At 35.9% G+C, this 22,641-nt stretch overlaps 1 protein-coding gene across 1 annotated transcript; it reads right to left on the reverse strand.

The window, feature by feature from the left end:
- Positions 1–200: 200 nt before the first annotated feature.
- On the reverse strand, positions 201–22,404 carry LOC123542812 (uncharacterized). Its single transcript, XM_053549175.1, has 7 exons — positions 21,985–22,404; positions 19,888–19,979; positions 16,951–17,096; positions 14,656–14,795; positions 9,696–9,760; positions 7,992–8,122; positions 201–479 (listed from the first exon to the last, which is right to left on the reverse strand). The coding sequence occupies exons 1-7, from the start codon at positions 22,026–22,028 to the stop codon at positions 201–203; spliced, it is 897 nt and encodes a 298-aa protein (XP_053405150.1). The 5' UTR covers positions 22,029–22,404.
- Between the last annotated feature and the right edge of the window lie 237 nt (positions 22,405–22,641).

The raw sequence follows: 22,641 nt of genomic DNA on the forward strand, positions 1-22,641 counted from the left end.
GTTGTACTGGCTTTACATCCGCCTTGTTGCCACTGAGTTAGGGTCGCTGAACAGAGTTAAGATTATCTGGGTACATAGTGTGAAAGTAGAAATTGAAAATCCTATTCAACTGAACATGAAAATTAATTTTATGATCCCATTAGTCAAAATAGTGGTCGACTTTATCCGAACACTCTTGGTAACATGCCAGAAGGGTGAGATTAAAACCATAGTGCCATTTTTAACTCTTTTTTGAACACAAGTAAATAAGGTTCTCTTCTGCCCCGCTGCCCTGTCTTATTCTTTGTAGCAGGGGTCCATGGTGTTGTCTTATTACCCCAGAACCACTGAACAGTTGCCGCGTCTTCTTCTAGATGCACCACTTGTGCTACCTGCGGCCACTGCTCAGTGAATCTGAGGCTATCCAACAACACCATGTCACCTTCTTGCAGTTCTTTTCCAGTGTTACTTCTGGACATTGTTGGTTTCCCAATGATTATCTGAAATTGATAATACAGATTTAGATACATCATCTTAAACAGTGTAATAAAAATTATGTTGAATATTCTAGTATGGAACTGCTAGAATCATAACCGGTATTACAATATCAAGCTGAAAATGTGCATTTCATGGATTTTTTTTGAAATTGAAGGAGTATATATTTCCATAATTTTACTTTCTGCACATTTTAACTTGTTCTCATGTTATAACAGTTATTAATCTGACTAAAGTACATCTCCTGTTAGGCTTTGTATCTTAAGACGTGCTATTGTTAGCCTCGTTCTGACGACAAGGGTTAGTTACAAAGTTTTCCAAAATCAAAAATTCTATATTTAGCTTGGGATTTTCATATTTACAGTCTGAATCCTTATGAAGTAAAGTGTCAGATAGCCACTTAGCTCAGTTGCTAGGGCACTTGCTGTGTCCAGTTCGAGCCCAGTAGCAATACTGGAAATCCAAAATATACAGAAAGTGAATCTGAATGGGTCATTCTCAGATCTTCGTTTAGAAGATCAAGTACTTAAGTCAGATTTTGACATTAACAAATCCCTGTAGTGAGGGAGGGGGTCAGTGGGATGGGCACCAATCAGTTTTATGTTAAAATGTTATTACATACAGTAATAAATTTACTTTATCTTTTTCTGTATCTCCAGCCTTCAAATTTGGACAACATGCATAGGTTTGTGTACAGAAATAAACTTTGACCTTGACATTGACCTATTGACTTACTTTCACATTTTTTAAGTTACAGGCTTCAAATTAGGACCACATAAAAAGTTTGTTAAAAAAACTTCGATTTTTATTGTATAAAATGGTTACACTATAAAGACATATGATTGTGTCTAGATTCTTTAAAATTCTCTTTTTTTTTGTTGAAGCAATGCATGTATAGTTCCCATTTTGGAAATGCAAAAGAATACAGTTTGTCCAGAGATGAAATATTAAACTAGAGAGGTTTATGTGTACATAGTCACAATAGAAAAACTCTCAGTCCGTTACTGTTTATGTTGTTGTTTTTTTTTTTTTTTTTGTTTTTTTTTTTTTACCCCTTACTGCAGTATATTCAAATATTTCAGCATCAATAACGTGCAAGAAACCAAATACAAAAAAACGCCAATATATAATTTACCACATAACCACTGTCAGCATGTATGTATAACATAACACACTAAGTCTTGTCAAAGTACTGATTCCCCCACTTTACGCCTCATAATTCTCTGACGTAAGATGTAATTATTTGCTGCAAAGTGTAAACCCCGAAAATTTGTTCTCATTGCAGGATGAACAGTGCGTGCATGCCGTGTGTTTGCAAACGAGATTCGCGGGTAAGTAGTAGATCTATTGACTGTACTTTCGGGCCGCAGTAATGAGATATTATTTTTCCAAAGAAGTAGAATATTTACAAGAATCTATGTTGAGACTTCATCTTCTAACTGTGAACAATAACCAGGCCCCGTGTTCACAAAACAATTTTTGGCCTGGAGGTAGTTCTGGATATGATGATATTTTTATTTTCTGATGGTCGCGTCAATATTAAAGCCCTCTACAGACGGTAAGTTTTTGTTGTACAACACCAATTAAATTCAAGATGTACAGCCAAATATTAACAAATAAGTTAATTGATTTGAGCCGCGCCATGAGAAAACCAACATAGTGCGTTTCCGAGTCTGGTCCATGCTGTTCCGTAACGGTTTCTCTAATTGTAATAGTTTGAAAGCAAACATCATTGATCATGACCAGACTGCACGGATGCACAGGCTGGTCTGCATCCATGCTGGTCGCAGAGCCACTATGTTGGTTTTCTCATGGCGTGACTCATTTGTGTCATACGTAATCAAATTTATGGAACATAAAAAGGTGAATATTATTTTTATTATTAATAGTTACATTTTTTTCAGTACCTGATGCACTATGTTTACTAGGTAAATCTCTGTGATTATTATGAGAATGGAATATTGTCTGTATGTGAAAAATGTACAATTTCATAATTGTACATCTTTGAGATAATTAGTGTTCACACTGGCCATAGCTTTATCAGATCAAGTGGTTCCAACGTTGTTTGAGCGGTGAATTTTACGCCGATCAGATGGAGAAATATGGCCGATACTACAAATTTCCGGTATTGTAAGTATGATTTAAAGGAATTTCTATCCGTTAAATAACGAATCAAATGAAAACGATGGGTGCACCTGGAGCGCAAATGTGTCTATGTTTTAGCACATGTGTCCATTTAGCTGAGATTTGTGCCGTTTATTCAAACACTTCTCTACAGTCCGGCGGGGGAAGGAGATTTTTGACAGTTTTTGACCATATCGCCTCAAATATAGTGTTTATCGGGAACAAGTAACTGTTAAAACACTTTTTTATGTAAAGGGCTACCTCTTTAAACAAAGCGTTTATATTTTCATAGAATTTTTCAGGGTTGTTTCTGAAAAATCGCCCGAAAACCTAATGCAACGCCGTTTCGAGTGGGTCGCTATGCAACGCAATCAAGTGGATACCGTTCTGTGTCTTACTTGCGAAGTCTTATCCGTCTTAAAAACAGTCATTAAAGCCTAACAATGAATAAATTTAGAGAGTTTTATATCATTATAATGATCCCACCATTTCTAATATATCGTACTTTTACATTTTTATGCTCGCTTAACAGTTAACATATTTTTGCAGACATTGTCAAAAACATCAACACAAAAACATAAAGCAAGGATGAACATCGAACAATATCATTAAGTAAATAATAGTAATAGTTTGTAAAAACAAGAACCAGTACACGGATATTCAGTATCTCCTCCACGAATGGTACTGAACAGCGTATCAAAAGCGGGTTGACTCTTTAAATCAGTATAGTTACAGTTGGTTACTTTTTAGTCCCTTAAACCAATACATTGCGATTTCATTACTGATTTGTTGTGCATTTAATCTGTTCATACAAAATAAATAAAGTTTGGTCCATGATAAAAGTATTGATTAGTTGTTTGAACATATCTTCATTCATATTCCTGGTGTAGCGTTCATTTATTTTCAGAGAGATAAATCACAGAGAACGTTAAAATTGGCCAGGGAAAAGACAAGATTTTATTTGTCCTCCAGTAAAACAGAAACGACGTAATAAATCTCTATGGTCGCCTTTCAAAAACAAAAATACGAATGAAATACAGACACCAATGAAAGAAAATAAACGGACTAGCAATACTAAGAGAGACGTGTCACAGTTGTACTATTTAACTGTCTCTAACCAAAGAAGAAAAGCGATGTTTGCCAACGGGTACTTATTCGATTTGATAAGAGTTAAAAATATTGTAAAATAATGTATCTTTTGCTTCATGTCGCCTTGTCGCTTGCAATGTCAAAAAAATCTGTCTCTTCCTCTGTTAATTCTTTAAACATTTCATCAGATAAAACTCTTTCTTCTAATACTTTATTCAGAACAGGTTTTTTTTCTTGATATTTTGGTGCTTGAAGTTGGAGTTAGCAGTCTTTTCGTTTTTTTTTTTCTGTGTGTTTTTTTTTATATTCACTTTGAGGACATGGAGCAAACGCTCTAAATCGTTTGCTTGGTGAAACGTCTCTATTAGTATTACTGGTCCGTTTTTTTTTTTTTCATTGGTGTCTGTATTTCATTCGTATTTTCATTTTTTGAACGGCGACCATGAAGTTTTATTACGTCGTTTCTGTTTTATGGAGGTCAAATAAAATCTTGTCTTTTCCCTAGCCAGTTTTAACGTTCTCTGTGATTTATCTCTCTGAAAATAAATGAACGTTTCACCAGGTATATGAATGAAAATATATACAAACAACTAATCAATACTTTTATCATGGACCAAATTTTATTTATTTTGTATGAACAGCTTAATTGCATAACAAATCAGTAATGAAATCGCCATGTATTGGTTTTAAGGGACTAAAAGTAACCAACGTTAACTATACTGATTGAAAGAGTCAACCCGCTTTTGGTATGCTGTCCAGTACCATTCGTGGAGGAGATAAATATCCTTGAATTGGTTCTTGTTTTTACGAACTATTACTATTATTTACTTAATGATATTGTTCGATGTTCATCCTTGCTTTATGTTTTTGTGTTGATGTTTTTGACAATGTCTGCAAAAATATGTTAAATGTTAAGCGAGCATAAAAATGTAAAAGTACGATATATTAGAAATGGTGGGATCATTATAATGATATAAAACTCTCTAAATTTATTCATTGTTAGGCTTTAATGACTGTTTTTAAGACGGATAAGACTTCACAAGTAAGACACAGAACGTATCCACTTGATTGCGTTGCATAGCGACCCACTCGAAACGGCGTTGCATTAGGTTTTCGGGCGATTTTTCAGAAACAATCCTGAATAATTCTATGAAAATATAACGCTTTGTTTTAAGAGGTAGCCCTTTACATAAAAAGCATTTTAACAGTTACTTGTTCCCGATAAACACTTATTTTGAGGCGATATTGTCAAAAACTGTCAAAAATTTCCTTCCGCCGCCGGACTGTACAGAAGTGTTTGAATAAACGGCACAAATCTCAGCTAAATGGACACATGTGCTAAAACATAGACACATTTGCGCTCCAGGTGCACCCATCGTTTTCATTTGATTCGTTATTTAACGGATAGAAATTCCTTTAAATCATACTTACAATACCGGAAATATGTAGTATCGGCCATATTTCTCCATCTGATCGGCGTAAAGTTCACCGCTCAAACAACGTTGGAACCACTTGATCTGATAAAGCTATGGCCAGTGTGGTGTTGTACAACAAAAACTTACCATCTGTAGAGGGCTAGCAGAGATCCCATCTATCTATAAATACTGCATGACACCCTTTCGAGTATTCTATGCAGGTGCGCGTCAGTGCATAAGAGTTTAAAAGCAGGAAATGTACAGGAGAAATTAAGTATAGTAACAGCATGCTAAATAGTTTTAGCTAGCCTGGCGGTCACATGAGTATTACACTAGAACTTCAAAGGCTGAATTCCAAGGCACAGTATTCAGGTCTAGGAAAGTGGTATATTTACGGATTATCTGTAAATTGTATGAAAATTGATAAAATTACATTTATTTCCAAAACCACAGCTTGAAATTAATTTGTTTATTTACAGAATGCACAAATTAACATCATTTGTGTGTTTCAGCCATTTTTTAGCCCACCATCATCAGAGCTATTAAAATCACTCTGCGTCCGTCTGTCCGTTAACAATTTCTCGTTATCACATCTCCTCAGAAATTACTGGGGGGATTTTGACCAAACTTTGTCAGAATGATGTATTGGTACCCTAGTTGTGTCCCCCTGAAGTTCAGACTGGTTCAACAATTTATGAGTGAGTTATGGCCCTTTGTTTATTTCTATAATTTACATAGATTTATATAGGGAAAAACTTTGAAAACCTTCTTGTCCAAAACCACAGAGCCTAGGGCTTTGATATTTGGTATGAAGCATCATCTAGTGGTCCTCTACCAAGATGATTCAAATTATTTCTCTGGGGTCAAATTTGGCCCCGCCCTGGGGGTCACATGGTTTATATAAAATTGGTCAGAATGTTCACCTTGATGATATCTAGGTCAGGTTTGAAACTCGGTCACGTGCTATCAAAAACTAGGTCAGTAGGTCTAAAAATAGAAAAACCTTGTGACCTTTCTAGAGGCCATATATTTCACAAGATCTTCATGAAAATTGGTCAGAACGTTCATCTTGATGATATCTAGGTCAAGTTTGAAACTGGGTCACGTGCCGTCAAAAACTAGGTCAGTAGGTCAAATAATAGAAAAACCTTGTGACCTCTCTAAAGGCCATATTTTTCATTGGATCTGTATGAAAGTTGGTCTGAATGTTCATCTTGATGATATGTAGGTCAGGTTCGAAACTGGGTCATGTGCGGTCAAAAACTAGGTCAGTAGGTCAAATAATAGAAAAACCTTGTGACCTCTCTAGAGGCCATATATTTCATGAAATCTTCATGAAAATTGGCCAGAATGTTCACCTTGATGATATCTAAGTCAAGTTCGAAAGTGGGTCACGTGCCATCAAAAACTAGGTTAGTAGGTCAAATAAAAGAAAAACCTTGTGACCTCTCTAGAGGCCATATTTTCCATGGGATCTGTATGAAAGTTGGTCTGAATGTTCATCTTGATGATATCTAGGTCAAGTTTGAAAGTGGGTCACGTGCCATCAAAAACTAGGTCAGTAGGTCAAATAATAGAAAAACCTTGTGACCTCTCTAAAGGCCATATTTTTCAATGGATCTTCATGAAAGTTTGTCTGAGTGTTCATCTTGATGATATCTATGTCAAGTTCGAAACAGGGTCATGTGGGGTCAAAAGCTAGGTCAGATCTAAGGAAAAGCTTGTGAACACTCTAGAGACTACATTTTTGACCCAATCTTTATGAAACGGGGTCTGAATGTCAATGATAGTCTTGATGATCTTTAAGTAAAGTTTGAATCTCAAACATGAAATCTTCATGAAAATTGGTCAGAATGTTCACCTTGATGATATCTAAGTCAAGTTCGAAAGTGGGTCACGTGCCATCAAAAACTAGGTCAGTAGGTCTAAAAATAGAAAAACCTTGTGACCTCTCTAGAGGCCATACTTGTGAATGGATCTCCATAAAAATTGGTCAGAATGTTCATCTTGATGATATCTAGGTTAAGTTCGAAAGTGGGTCACGTGCCATCAAAAAGTAGGTCAGTAGGTCAAATAATGAAAAAACGTGACCTCTCTAGAGGCCATATTTTTCATGGGATCTGTATGAAAGTTGGTCTGAATGTTTATCTTGATGATATCTAGGTCAAGTTTGAAACTGGGTCACATGCCTTAAAAAACTAGGTCAATAGGTCAGATAATAGAAAAACCTTGTGACCTCTCTAGAGACCATATTTTTCAATGGATCTTCATGAAAATTAGTCAGAATTTTTATCTTGATAATATCTAGGTCAAGTTCAAAACTGGGTCACGATTCAGGACCATCATGGTCCTCTTGTTTTTAAGACCCGAAGGGAGGCATATTATTTTTTCAACCAACTGTTTGTTTGTTCGTTCGTCACAATGTTAACTTTTTGCAGGAAGGCACTTAACTCGCTAACCACTTCACCCAGGACCTTCAAACTTTACATGCTGAGTACTTATTGAGTATACCACCCCTACTGACTTTGGGGTCAAAGGTCTAGGTCACAGGGGCTAATGAAAACTTTTTGCACGAAGGACTTTTACTCGCGAACCAGTGTACGTTATGTCAGGTCTTTATATATATGACTAGGTACATGAAATATGCAACTGAACACCTATTGAAGGCAGAACAATACACATTCATCTATCAGTTTAAACCAGTACCATATTCTCTTCACAATTTTTGTTAGAGATACCATCTTTCTTCGCAGTAATTTGCTAAATACATAACATGCAGTCCTAATAAAGTATGTAGTATTGTGTGTGTCAAATTGACCTGTACTGTGTCAGTGCACTGTGGGTGTGGTTGGGGGTACATTCATCATTTGCATTGAAAACTCTAGTTACCGGAGCAATTGGGTCATTTATTTCGGGGATGTCCAAATCTATTTCTTTTTCTGGCTGTGATTGTGTTGAGCCTCTGTTGTGGCTGGCCACTAGCTCCTCTAGAATGGCCCTTTCACTGCTGTCGCATTCTTCTGAAACAGATATATACAAAGAATAAGGTAAGTGGAACACACAGACAAGACGGGTCACTTGTTAACACTCTAGAGACCACATTAATTTTGTGACCCAGTCTATATGAAACTTGTCAGAATGATAGTCTTGATGATCTCTAAGTCATGTTTTATTTAAAACTAGGTCATCTGGTGAAATCAGAGGAAAAGCTTGTGAACACTAGTGGCCACATGTGTGACTCATTGTTTATGGAACTGGGTCAGAATATTTGTCTTAGTCAATTCTAGGTTAAGTTTGAATCTGTGTCATGTGGGGTCAAGAACTAGGTCACTAGGCCAGATCAAAGGAAAATCTTTTAAACACTCTAGAGACTACAATTTAAGTATGAAACTCATGCAAATTAGTCAGAGTGTTTGTCATTATTTTATCTGGGGACCAAACGCCGCTCTTCATGGAATTACACGCCTCAACACGTGTATCATTGAAGGTTCCATGTTCACCGCCGTTTGAATACATCTGCAGATGTCTCTGAATTGCTTTTTGTACTTTTAGCATGTGTAAATGTTGAGTTCTGCTCAACCCAGGGCTAGAGGGTGTGGACGGTGGCATGCATTTCAACTACTGTCCATGAACAGGCTCAATCAAACCGAGACTGCAACATCTTCGCGACCTGTGAAGTTTCCACTTTTCTCTATTTGATAATCTATAGTAGCCTGGGAATCCAGGCCGACCATTTCCACCTTTTTTTTTCTACCTGCAAATTGACAGCCTTTGGAAACCTGTTTTTCGACTACAGCGCCACCTATATTACTCCCGAAATAAGAGTGTGTTTAATAAAGAACGATAACTTCAGAAAGCAATAATACATGCCTAAAAATAGAAACAGAATTCTCATGGGAAACACAGATAGGAATTGTGTACTTCCAAAGGTTTCCGAACGTTTCCGGGCCATGGACAAATACCAGTTTCAATGGATCTTCATGAAAATTGATCTGAATGTTCACCTTGATGATATCTAGGTCAGTTTCAAACTGGGTCAAGTGCGGTCAAAAACTAGGCCAGTAGGTATAAAAATAGAAAAACCTTGTGACCTCTCTAGAGGCCATATTTTTCATGAGATCTTCATGAAAATTAGTGAGAATGTTTGCCTTGATTATATCTAGGTAAAGTTCAAAACAGGGTCACGTACCTTTGAAAACTAGGTCAGTAGGTCAAATAATAGAAAAACCTTGTGACCTCTCTAGAGACGATATTTTTCAATGGATCTTCATGAAAATTAGTCAGAATTTTTATCTTGATAATATCTAGGTCAAGTTCAAAACTGGGTCACATGAGCTCAAAAACTAGGTCACTATGTCAAATAATAGAAAAAACGACGTCATACTCAAAACTGGGTCATGTGGGAAGAGGTGAGCAATTCAGGACCATCATGGTCCTCTTGTTAAGTTCTTGTTTTAAGTTCTTGGGCAAAGGTGGAGGTGCACTTTAGGAGTAGAAAATTGAGCCATAACCAATAAAATGAGGGCAAATTTGCTAAATGTTTAAAGAAAGACACTATATTATTTGGTGACAATTCTTAGATTCCATAATTACCCTCTCGTGTTATATCCTCCAGGTAGTTGTCCCACCATGACAATATATCATTGTTTCTGTAGAACCTGTGAAGTTTGACAACAGTTTTTAAGCTATTTATTTTATGAATCTGGATATTGATATATTATATTTTCAGGGATCATGTGAGATGATGAACAGAGTAAGATTGGCATTTCCATAGTAGTGGCACAATGTCATGATACCTTAGTTCTGCATCTGGATAGTTTCATTTGTTGTGTTCGGTATATAACAACACTGAATCCAAGTACCTACGGTGAGAGTTTTTACAGCATGAAAACATAATGCCTGAAAACTGTTTCATCTAAATATATAGGGAAAAAATTAAGGGATTTAATTAATGTAATTCTTTTTATCCTACCTTCATGCAAAATAAAGGCAAAAATGAAGGGGTCAGATAAATTTTGCTTTATCTAGTCCTAGTTTCAGGGGAGATGGATTTGCTTTGTTTTTCAATGTTTACTTCCGGTTGATAATTTTTCCCAAAATAATCATCGCACATAAATTTCCCAATTTGAAAGGCCAAGGCCTCTTCCAAATTTCCTGAAGAAAAGCCTTTAAGACAGACTCGGATCTAGTTGGAGGTAAATTTTGAACTTTAATTAAAGAATGATTTTAGATTAGAAGGTAGGATAAATAGAACATTAGGTTACTGTCTTATAAATTTAAATTTAATAAGTTTGTCTACAAAAATATAAAAGTCTCGGCAGAGCCTCGACTTCGATATTTTCTCAGAGTCACTTAATAAATTTAAATTTATCAGACTCTAACCTAATATTCTCTATCTAAATAGGCTATACTAATCTTTTATAAGATCAGATTATCCAGTGTATTAAAAATATTCCAGTACTGTAAAAAAACTCACAATTGCCAGACCGACTGCCCTGTGAATTTCAGTGTGTTTTTTGAACACCAGGGTTCCAGATAAGGGTGGTTTTCAAAATAATGAAGCTTTTTCTTCTCTCTCACCTTACTTTTATTCAGTTCAGTTTTAGAACCAATGTCCACAAACATGATTAAATAAGTTTCAAACCATACACATACACCCATTACATATCATTTATGTTGAAAAAAATACTGTTATACATATTTCCTTGTCATAAAACCATGCAACATTTTTCATCCATCTTACTGGAAATTCACTGAACTTTCGAATTAAAGGCTGAAATATTTTCTGATTGGCATTAAAATTTTCTCAACACTTTCCTACCGTTATTTCCTTCAACTTGGAAGTATTTGCTATCATAAAAATAGGTGACCACCATAAAAAATGAGTTTAAATTTTTAACCCCTATGTCACACTTTTGCTTCATTAGTTTGAAAACCACCCATAAGCATCCTTTTAGTTATAATGGAATTATTTTCATGAATAACAAATTAAATTCAAGACCTGTTGTTAAAAAAATGATTTGATTTTTTATATCATTCCGTTTTAAAACCCCTGAAATTGCCAAAAATGCCAAGAAACCATCTTCCGATTGTTATGTTTACGCTGAAATATTTCGTCAGGGTTTTGAATTATGATTACATCACTAATGCAGGTTAGCGATATTATCCGAACCGTGCCGTTACTAGTTTGCTAGAATCATTTCCCCTTCTAAGTAACTGCGAATATGGCGTCGGCAGTAAGAAAGCGAGCATGAGCAAAAATAAAAACTGACAGCGCATTTCCTTTTATGATTAATTTTGTGACGAGAAGGAAAAAAAAGTAATGAAGAAATCAGAGAAGGAATTGTATCGAAGATTTAATTTCCTTGATTCTGGTCCGAAAGAGCCAGTAAAACATAGTGGACTAAATTATTGCAATAGAAAATTTCATCAGTCATGGAAAACCGGCCTATTGGTAAAACAAGCTGTATTAAATAAATATTCTAACACGATCCGATTCATTTTCTTATTAAACAAAGAAGGCAGAAAACAGTGAATTATAATACAACAAATCACTGTTCTGACGTCAGAGTTATAGAGAATAATAGGTTAGTGCCGTAGATGAGAAAGTTTATCTGGCGAGGTGGAGGAGGTTATCGGGTGAGCCGAAGGCGAACCTGATAATGTCCGGAGCCGAGCCAGATAAACTTTGTCCATCTTAGGCACTAACCTATTATTAGTCCCCTACTGGTTGAAAACCAGTTTCGGGGACTATAGGAATGCACTTTTCCGTCATTCCGTCCGTCTGTCCGTCCGTCCGTCCGCAATTTCGTGTCCGGTCCATAACTCTGTCATCCATGAAGGGATTTTAATATTACTTGGCACAAATGTTCCCCATGATGAGACGACATGTCATGCGCAAAACCCGGACCCCTAGCTCAAAGGTCAAGGTCACAATTGGAGGTCAAAGGTCAACAGGGCTTTTTTTCTGTCCGGTCCACAACTCTCCCATCCTTGAAGGGATTTTAGTATTACTTGGCACAAATGTTCCCCATGATGAGATGATGTGTCATGCGCAAATCCCGGACCCCTAGCTCAAATGACAAGGTCACAATTGGAGGTCAAAGGTCAACAGGGCTTTTTTCCTATCCGGTCCATAACTCTCCCATCCATGAAGAGATTTTAATATTACTTGGCGCAAATGTTCCCCATGAGGAGACGATGTGTCATGCGCAAAACCTGGACCCCTAGCTTAAAGGTCAAGGTCACAATTGGAGGTCAAAGGTCAACAAGGCTTTTTTCCTGTCCGGTCCATAACTCTCCCATCTATGAAGGGATTTTAATATTACTTGGCACAAATGTACCTCATAATAAGACGATGTGTCATGCACAACTTTCAGACCCCTAGCTCAAAGGTCAAGGTCACTTTTAGCAGTCAAATGTTAACATAGCATGAACAGGGTCTGTTTCGTGTCCGGTCCATAACTCTGACATTCATTAAGGGATTTTAATATCACTTAGCACAAGTGTTCCCCATGATGAGACGACGTGTCATGCGCAAATCCCAGACCCCTAGCTCAAAGGTCAAGGTCACAATTGGGGGTCAAAGGTCAACAGAGTTTTTTTCCTGTCCAGTCCATAACTCTGCCATCCATGAAGTGATTTTAATATTACTTGGCACAAATGTTCCCCATGATGAGACAACATGTCATGCGCAAAGCCCAGACCCTTAGCTCAAAGGTCAAGGTCACAATTGGAGGTCAAAGGTCAATAAGGTTTTTTCCATGTCCGATCCAGAACTCTGTCATCCATCAAGGGATTACAATATTACTTGGCCTAAATGTTTCCCATGATGAGACGACGTGTCATGCGCAACACCCAGTACCCTAGCTTAAAGGTCAAGGTCACACTTTGAGATCAAAGGTCAGGAGGATTTTTTTCCTGTCCGGTCTGTAACTTTGTCATGCAAAGCAGGATTTAGATATCAGTTGGCACAAATATTCCCCTGGATGAGACAACATGTCATGTGCAAGAACCAGTTCCCTAGGTGTAAGGTCAAGGTCATATTTAGAGGTCAAAGGTCAAATTCAAGAATGACTTTGTATGGAACATTTCTTCTTCATGCCTGGAGGGATTTTGATGTAACTTGGACCAAATGTTCACCACCATGAGGCACCCTTGTTTTTAGAATTACGTCCCTTTGTTTTACTATAAATAGATTTTATTGTAACTTTTTTATTACTGGCGGTAGAGAAAAATCGAGACCACTTTTCTGTGGTACAGCATGCATGTTACTTCCAATTTTTAGGTGTATTTTGACCTATCTCTACCTGGTAAAGAGTTTCTTGTGGACTTATATTATAATTATAGATTTTTTTTTTTTTTTTAAAGATTAATTTCCCTTTGTTGTTACTATAAATAACTTACATGATAACATTTTTATAATCAGCCAAAAAAATTCAATATTAAAACAACTGTGGGTTTTTATATATGCACATTTTAATCCAAGTGTGTTGTTATAACATATTGTATATGTAGTACAATATTGTTTATACATCATTGACAGATATCAGTTCACTATGTTATACTGCAGTAGAGAAAATTAGGTGCCTTCCAGTAGGGGACTTTGTATTGCATGGCAATACTTCATTCACTTGTTCTATTTATCTTGTCATTTACTTCATTTTCCGATATTTGGCAATTTATTTTACAAAAATAAGTGTGCGACAGCCGTTGTAATGACGTCATATTCGTAATGACGTCACTTATATAATGACGTAATCACCGACAAAATCGCAATAACTTCTTCGTTTTTGAATAAAAACTCATTATTTGACCACTCATTTTCTTAGTTCGGACATTTCCAACACAGTGGTGATGGTTTCAATGCAAAATTTCTTATGACAACAATATCGATCATAAGGTCACATGATCAACTGACCGTATATCACTGGTCACATGATCAACTGACGGTATATCAAGAAAGATATACGGCGCTCTGATATCGGGTCGAAAATACTGCAGGTGACAGGATAAATTATGTCATGGCGTCAAACGGCATAGCAGCGCGCTAGAAAAGAAACCGATTGAAAACGGGCAAATATTTAATGAATGTCGTCAAGGATGTACTTAAAAATCCTTTTTAACGTGTTAGAATCGAAATAATATATCTCATCCAGTGATTTGCTCTTGAATAAATAATTGTTTGTCATTCAGATGCGTATTATTATATCACTTGGGCTGTGCCCTAGTGATATAATTCCTTCGCATCTGAACTCCAAACAATGATTTACTCAACGACAAATCACTGGATGAGATATATTATTTCTTAAATAGAGATGTTCCCTCCAACAAAAAAGTGAAAGGTTAAACCGTTTGCAAGGAGAAAGTAATTGAAAATTTCAAAAAAGAAAATAATAGTAATAATTGAAATTAAAGTTTGGTAGTGAGAAAAGTAATTGCAGAAAAATCAAGAAGTGAGAAACTAATTGCATGAACAATTATCTGGATCTCTAGAACACTATCAAATGGATCTATTATTTTTAAATTAATGGTTAAACCAATACGTATTTACCTTGCAACTGCCTCTAAGTCCTTTTTAGTTCTGTCTATGTCCATTCTTTCTGTGTTTGGTTGCAAGGTACTCACTGGCCTTTCTGATTTTGGATCATCTTTTATTAGGTAGTCTTCGCTTCCTGTACAGTTTTGCCATGTCTTTTTTGGTTGGTAAAAAATAGAATTACACCTTGCAATTAATAATTGTTATTTAAGTTTTGTTCTTGTGTCATTTATATATATCTATTTTCCAATATGCACTTGTTTGCCTGCTTAGTTCAATAGGGAGACAACAGATTATAAGGATCTTACATGCTTTCCCTACCCGAGGGACATTGCAGATTGGAAAACTGAGGGTTCGCGGAGTTTTTTATCCATGGTGTCCTGAGTGTATGGAAAACAGCTGACTTACACAGGCAGACATGTTAGATTATTTTTCCATTGCCTGTCATGTTCAAAATAGCTTGTGGAGACAAATAGGTTTATTTCTTGACATTATTTATAAAGTTTATGACGTCACAATCATGCCACAATGGTATCAGTACTATGTGATGTCACCTTAGTGCACGCTATCTTTAGACAAGGTTTTCCCTAATGAAAGACAGGAATATCTATCCATGTCGCGTGCTCGGATAAATGTATACTTTCCCCGCTAGGTATGCAAGAACTATTAATTTTGTCTTCTCAGGATAATGAATTCGAGCCCTTGCCGAGGCGTTTGTTCTCTGTGACGATTTGTTAAACACATTGTGTCTGAAATCATTTGTCCTCCACCACCTATTCATGCAGTATGTTGGCAGTCATTAGTGGGTAAGAGGATTTTATTTTAGGCCGAAATTAAAGATACGTTTGTCTCCTGTCTTCCTACCTACCTGCTAAATTGCTGCGCTCTTAAGTTTTATTGGATGAAGCTGTTCATAGTTGCAAAATGACAAGTGTCGCAATTATATTTCAAGTAAGAAAAGTAATAAGTAAGAAAGTTCAATTAAGAAATAATTTAAAGCAAAATGATGCTTTATCACTATACACCATGGGCGGCTAAACACCGGGCGTAATAATTTCCCGATGGCACAGCCTGAGTGAATTATTAACGATGTATAACCGCCGGAGTCTTTTTGCTGGGATACATAGACAGGGTTCCCACGCTGTCCGGGAAAAGTCTGTGAATTTTAAGAATTGACTCCCGTGAAATTACTGAGAATTTGGCGAAAGAACAGTAAAGGTACGGGAAAATGGCGGACATGGATGTCATTTCAGTTTCCTTTTTCTAAAATACAGATGTTTTTGTGGTTGATGAGCCTATGTATAGGTAGCTATGCTTGAATTTTTAAACAGTAATTTTAGGCTATCGGTCATTTTTGTCTCTATTTTTAAGAATCCCTGTGAAATTCAAATTATTTTTCGAGAACAAGCCTTGTGAAAATCGTGATTAGTGACACGCTTGAATTCAGTGATCAAACATCGACTTGACTGAAAATGATTTAATTGCTACAAAAAATATAGGTGGCACCAGAGGTGGAGTTTATATGAAGGGGTTGATTAATTCTTCACAACATGCTAGACTAGTAAATGATTTATAGGTTTCCTTGAGAAACAAAAGCTTGAGGACAGTAAGGAAACAAAAAGGGAAAAAAAAGAAAATTTGCAGAGCCAGTATTTATTAATTATAAATTTTTAAGCAATATCGGGCCATCATGGCCCTCTTTTCCTATATTTTTACACTGAGTCTAGAAAAACTGACCGGAACGTACAACCCGATATGTTGTAGAGGTCCTTGAAAATTGCAACAAGGTCCTGGAAAAGTCCTTAAATTTCATTGACGAAAAAGTGTTTGTCAATTTTATTCAATGAGTTTAACCTTTATCCTGCTGGTGGCAAATGATTCTGCCTTTGGGACCAGTGCAGACCAAGATCAGCCTGCACATCCGTGCAGTCTGATCGTGGTCTTCACTGTTTGCTATTCAATCAGAACATTTTCATTGAACACCCCCTTCAAATAATAAATGTTGCTGCTCAAATTGAATGATGGACTAGTCCACTTTAGAAATTAAGCAGACTAAAGGTTAATAAATTCAGTGTGGAAAGTCACAAATGTAATATTATTTTTGTTCACAGCTTTGCTTTTCATGTTGAAACTTAAAAAATTCGACCTTTTACTATAAGCAATAAAATCTGAAAAGTAGATCCCTCAGAAGCACAAGTCAATCTAAACAACGTCAAAGTTTTATTACACTTATTTAGTCTAGTGTATTATCATTTTTATTAAATGGCTTTATTACACTACCGTGACGTCAAGCTTGATAAATGTACTTACTTTGTCAGTTGTCCATTTCTTGTATTTGATTGTTGCTTTTCCATTTTGGTCTCTTATTATTTTAAATACATGGGGTTGCGAATGGTTCCTCATATTGTTGAGATTCATCCAATCACCAAAGTCATAAACCTCTGTGGTCAAAAGTCCTGCAATTTAAGACTAAAGTTCATGTTTCATTTCAGCATACAGGCATGTAACCAGAAGTGTGTTGATGTGACCGGTGCTGGAAAACCTATCTTACACCCCAAGGTACAATAAGCATATTTGTGATAATGCAAATTGTAATTTATCCCCCCGCCAAAGGCGAAGGGGATATTAGAAATGCTCTCCGTCCTTCCGTCCCTGCATCCGCAACGATCTTTGTCCGGAGCATAACTCCAAAAGTACTGGAGGGATTTTCTTCAAACTTCATACACTGATAGAACACATTGGGAGGTAGTGCAGTGTGCAAGAACAATAACTCTACTTTGCCTATTTTTTGAGTTATTCCCCTTTATCATATATTCTTAAAAAAAATTTGTCAGGAGCATAACTCCAAAAGTACAGGAGGGATTTTCTTCAAACTTCATACACTGATAGAACACATTGGGAGGAAGTGCAGTGTGCAAGAACAATAACTCTACCTTGCTTATTTTTTGAGTTATTCCCCTTTATCATATTTTCTTAAAAAAAATTGTCCGGAGCATATCTTCTTCATGCATGGAGGGATTTTGATATATCTTGGCACAAATGTTAACCACCATGAGGCGGAGTGTCGTGCGCAAGAACCAGGTCCCTAGGTCTAAGGTCAAGGTCACACTTAGAGGTCAAAGGATAGAAGAATGAAAACCTTGTTCGGAACATTTCTTCATGCATAGAGGGATTTTGATATAACTTGGAACAAATGTTCACCACCATGAGAAGGAGTGTCATACACAAGATCCAGGTCACTAGGTCTAAGGTCAAGGTCACACTTAGAGGCCAAAGGTCAGATACAAGAATGACTTTGTCCAAAGCATTTCTTCTTCATGCATGGAGGGATTTTGATGTAAGTTGGCACACTTATACACCATCATGAGACAAAGTGTCATGCGCAGTTCCCTTCTATCGAATTACTTCCCTTTGTTGTTACTTTAGATAGCTTTTATTGTAACTTTTTCATTACTAGTCGTAGGGAAAAATCAAGATCACTTTTCTGTAGTACAACGTGCATGCTAAATCCAATTTTGAGGTGTATTTTGACCAATCTCTACCTGATAAAGATTTTTGTGTGGACTTGCAATTTTTTTTTTTTTTTTTTTTTTTTTTTTTTTTTTTTTTTTTTTAAGATTAACTTCCCTTAGTTGTTACTATAAATAACTTATATTGTAACATTTTTATAATTGACCGTAGGGAAAAAACAAGACCACTTTTTTGTGGTACAACATAGATGTTTCTCTCCAATTTTAGGTGTATTTTATTATATATAAGGTATCTTTACCTGGTAAGGAGTTTTTTTGTGAACTTAAAAAAACCCAAAAGACTTACAATGATTACTAAACAACCACAAAATTAACATTCCATTTGCAAATACAGCTGCTAGAGTAAAGAAATTTGCTGCAACGGGCATATATTGTGACATTCTGGCACTCTTGTTCCCTGTTAGCTTTCCATTCCTTCTTTTTACAGTAGCCATATAGAAAAACATCATAGCCAACTGTCCAAAATTAATACTTTCAGACACTAACTTGCCAGGAACTTTAGCCTTCAATTATAATATACCCGGCGGGGGGATTAGCCATGTCTAACATGGCTCTTGTTTACATTTTGCAATGTCTTGTTAAATGAACTAAAGTTCATAGACTCGAGTTAAGATATAGAATGGCTCTGGACATCAATTTAATTATAGTTAATGAACTATAGAAGTGTTTTTCTGCCAGATGCATTCTTTAAAGGTGGATAATGTTTTTTTTGTGAAACTTAAGATTCTGCTTAGTCTAAAAGCCGAATGCCCAAATGCTGGGTTTATGCAGTTGTGAATCCAATCATCAGGTGACAGTGTTCTTGACAATTCCGTGGTTCCTCCTACACCCCAGATTCAGAAGTGGAAGTTCACAGCTACTTCAGGAGTAGAAGTTTTGTACTACTGGCATTGAATTCTCTATGTTAACTACCCAATGCTTTTTTCATCTGTATCATGGGGCCATATTCCAACCTAATCCTAATTACGTACTCTTTTTCTTCCTGGGCTGAAGCAAAAAATAGCCATTCCAAACAGAAAGAAATTCAATTTGAAAGTAGTTATTTTACTGGTATTAGGTTGATATAATGTTGAAAATTTCATTGATTTTTTTACACTTTCCAAATTTTGACAATTTATCGCATTAAAATTGCAATACAAATTGTGGTATTTTCCCTAAAACCCTGCTGCTTGCAAGTTATTGAAAATCAGTTCAAGGTATGGTGTCAAACAAATTAAGTGAAGTTGTATGTCCAAGCGGTATTTGTTAGTGCATCCAATGATAATTTTTGCTAATTGTTATATTAATCTTTAAAGTTCACTCATTCTTAAAATTTGCAATTCATTCAAATGTCAACCGGTAGAGCATAAGGAAGTAGGCTCAATCAAACAGCCTTATATTTTTTGTTTTGTTAGCGACCTGTGGAGTTTCCATGTTTTCTATTTTGATAGGTTACTGTATACCTTTACTGGTATTAATTGGCCATCTTTCAATTTGGACATAAACTGTTTAGTTGTGCTTACTAAAACGGTAATGGTTGTCAGAAGGTGCCGATCTTGATCAGACTGCATGGATGTGCTGGCTGATCTTGATCTACACAGGACGCAAAGTTAGAATTGTCCGAACTGTTTTGCCTATTATGTTTTCTTTAACTCTTTCAACATGTAAAATGAAATTGTACAGAAACCTACTGTAATACAGACTCTTTTTGTTTTGGTAAGAACTGTCCGAGATATACCTGTAATGTTGGATTTTCTGGAACATGATTCAAAGCATTTTATCAATGATGATATTGTGAAGACGTCTTCTCTTGATAACCATACTGACAGTCTGCAATGTAATCAAATTTTGTTCATTGCTGATAATATTCACATTGAAAACCATTAAGATCTCCATCCTGTATCATTAATTCTGTTTGGTTCGGTTTGACAATGACATGGCCTTGAAAAAGTTTGGGCTGATTTTCATATAAATTATATACAGTACCTTACAATTACTGGTCAAGATACACTTTTTATCCCAATTTTCAAATTAGTTGTCTTCCATCACACTCTTGTTTGAGACATGCGCTTTCTGTTTACTGTCTGTAAACCTCCTGTAGTCGAACTATAACTTTCCATCTGTGACCCTCTACTAAAACTGATAAAATCTACAATCTAAGGCCATTATGGCCATCCTTTTTAGCTCATCTGATTTTTTGAGAGAGAAAAAGTTACTGTCATCACTTGATCTGCGTTGGTGTTGCCTGGTTAAGTTTTATGTTTAGGTAAGCTTTCCTCATAAACTATCAAAGCTATTACTTTTAAACTTGCAACACTTGTTCACCATCATAAGCTGATCCTGTACAGCAAAAAAACATAACTCCATCCTGTTTTCTGCAATAATTATTGCCCCTTTTGAACTTAGAAAATATCAGACTTATTGGTTAAGTTTTATGTTTAGGTCAACTTTATCTGTCAAAGCTATTGCTTTGAAACTTGCAACACTTGTTCACCATCATAAGCTGATCCTGTATAGCAAGAAACATAACTCCATCCTGCTTTTTGCAATAATTATTGCCCCTTTTGAACTTAGAAAATCAGTTTTCTTGGTTAAGTATTATGTTAAAGTCCGCTGTTCTCATAAACTATCAAAGCTATTGCTTTAAAACTTGCAACAGTTTTTCACCATCATAAGCGGACACTGTACAACAAGAAACATAACTATATTATTATTTGGCCATAATTATATTCACAAATAGAATTATGGTTTTACTATCAAATACGTATTAATGATGTAGCTTTATAAGTCATTATTTATTTTCGAAAACTTGAACACTTCAAAGTTTACAACTCTGTCAGTGAACACTATTCACAGATTTATAATTCAGTAGCTTGTTTATAAGTCCTTATTGCATTTCAGAAACATTAATGCTTCAAAGTTACTGTCTGTAGTTATTGTAATTCTGTGACTTAATATTCATCAGTTGTCCAGCAACAGTTTCAGGTTCATAAATTATCCAGATTATATTAATATCTCTTTAGTTGACCAGTATTAGTGTGAAATTTATACCCACAGGTGACAACAATCTGTACTTTAGCCAATATTTAATTGCCATGTCTGTGCTACATGTAATTGAAGAGTAATTTAATTATTTTGCTGTTGTTTGGATTTTAATTAATTAATTACAATAATTAAAGTAAATGATTCTTGTCTTAATTATTAATAACTTTCAAATAATTGAAAAAAAATTAATTAAATTGTAATTGGACCAAGGTCTGCAGGGGTAGGACAATATTTTTTATAATACAAAAAAAAAAATCAGATGAGCGACAGCACCCGCAAGGCAGTGCTCTTGGTATTATTATTGTTTGTTTTTTTACTGTGCTTCTGTCAGGCCCACTAGTCTGATCTCTGGGCTAGATTTTTTTGTCTTGACCAAAATATTGACATTAACCTTTAGCCTACTGGCTACAAGTGATTCTGCCTTTGCGACTAGTGCAGACCAAGATTAGCCTGCACACCTGTGCAGTCTGATCATGGTCTGCACTTTTTGCTATCCAGTCAGTAAATTTTTAGTAAACACCCCTTCAAATGATAAAAGGTATTGCCAATAATTGAATGATCTACCAGTCCATTATGGAAAATTAGCAGGCTAAAGGTTAATAAAAAGATTGTTCATATTTGGCGTAATAGTTAACCTCACTGAGACAGCATTTTATTCCCATTATTTCAGTAAAAATTCCATATAAATGTAAAGCTGTAACAGTTCAATTGAAGTGTTGTTCATTAAATTAAATTTTCAGTACTATGGAAGCTGTTCTGCCATGAAGTTCTGGATGAAGTAGATACGCACCTGCTGAATATTTGGTCTATGTCCTCGTGGGTGTGTCCTACCATGAGGTACGAAAGTTTTACCTTCTTGAATACGCCAGCTTCTATGAGGTATGCCAAAAATCCCAGTACAAATCTGAAATGGAATTTTTATTGAAGTATCAGTTATTACAACACTACCCCATTCATTTTCCTATTAATCAAAGAAGGCTGAAATTGTTATTAGAAATTTTAACACGTCAAGCAAATAACCTACATACATGCAGAGCGAAATCTATATTGGTTTATTCATCGATATGAAAATTGTGAAATACTGTAATTGTGAAATGGTCCAATATACCAATTTTGTAATGGAAAAATTATTACATGATTTGTGACTTCCCACATTGAATTTATTACACTAGGTTTCAAGTAGTGAAAAGGATTTAGAGGTTAATATATGACAGAGCTGGGCCGGGAGGTGAAAATCGGCCAAGGGCCATTTCGAATTCCAGGCCGATTATCCCCACATAGTGACAGGGTGAGCTTTTTTGTAGCCCTTCGTCCGTCCGTCCGTCTACAAGTTCTTGTGAACAGGATGAGACCACATTTTGCAAGCAATTTTGATCAAACTGGTACAAAACTTGTATTGACATGATATCTCGGTTCCTTTCGAAAACTGGCCAGATCCCATCATGGG

This window comes from Mercenaria mercenaria, chromosome 8, assembly GCF_021730395.1.
Source record: "Mercenaria mercenaria strain notata chromosome 8, MADL_Memer_1, whole genome shotgun sequence".
Classification (NCBI taxonomy): Eukaryota; Metazoa; Mollusca; class Bivalvia; order Venerida; family Veneridae; genus Mercenaria; species Mercenaria mercenaria.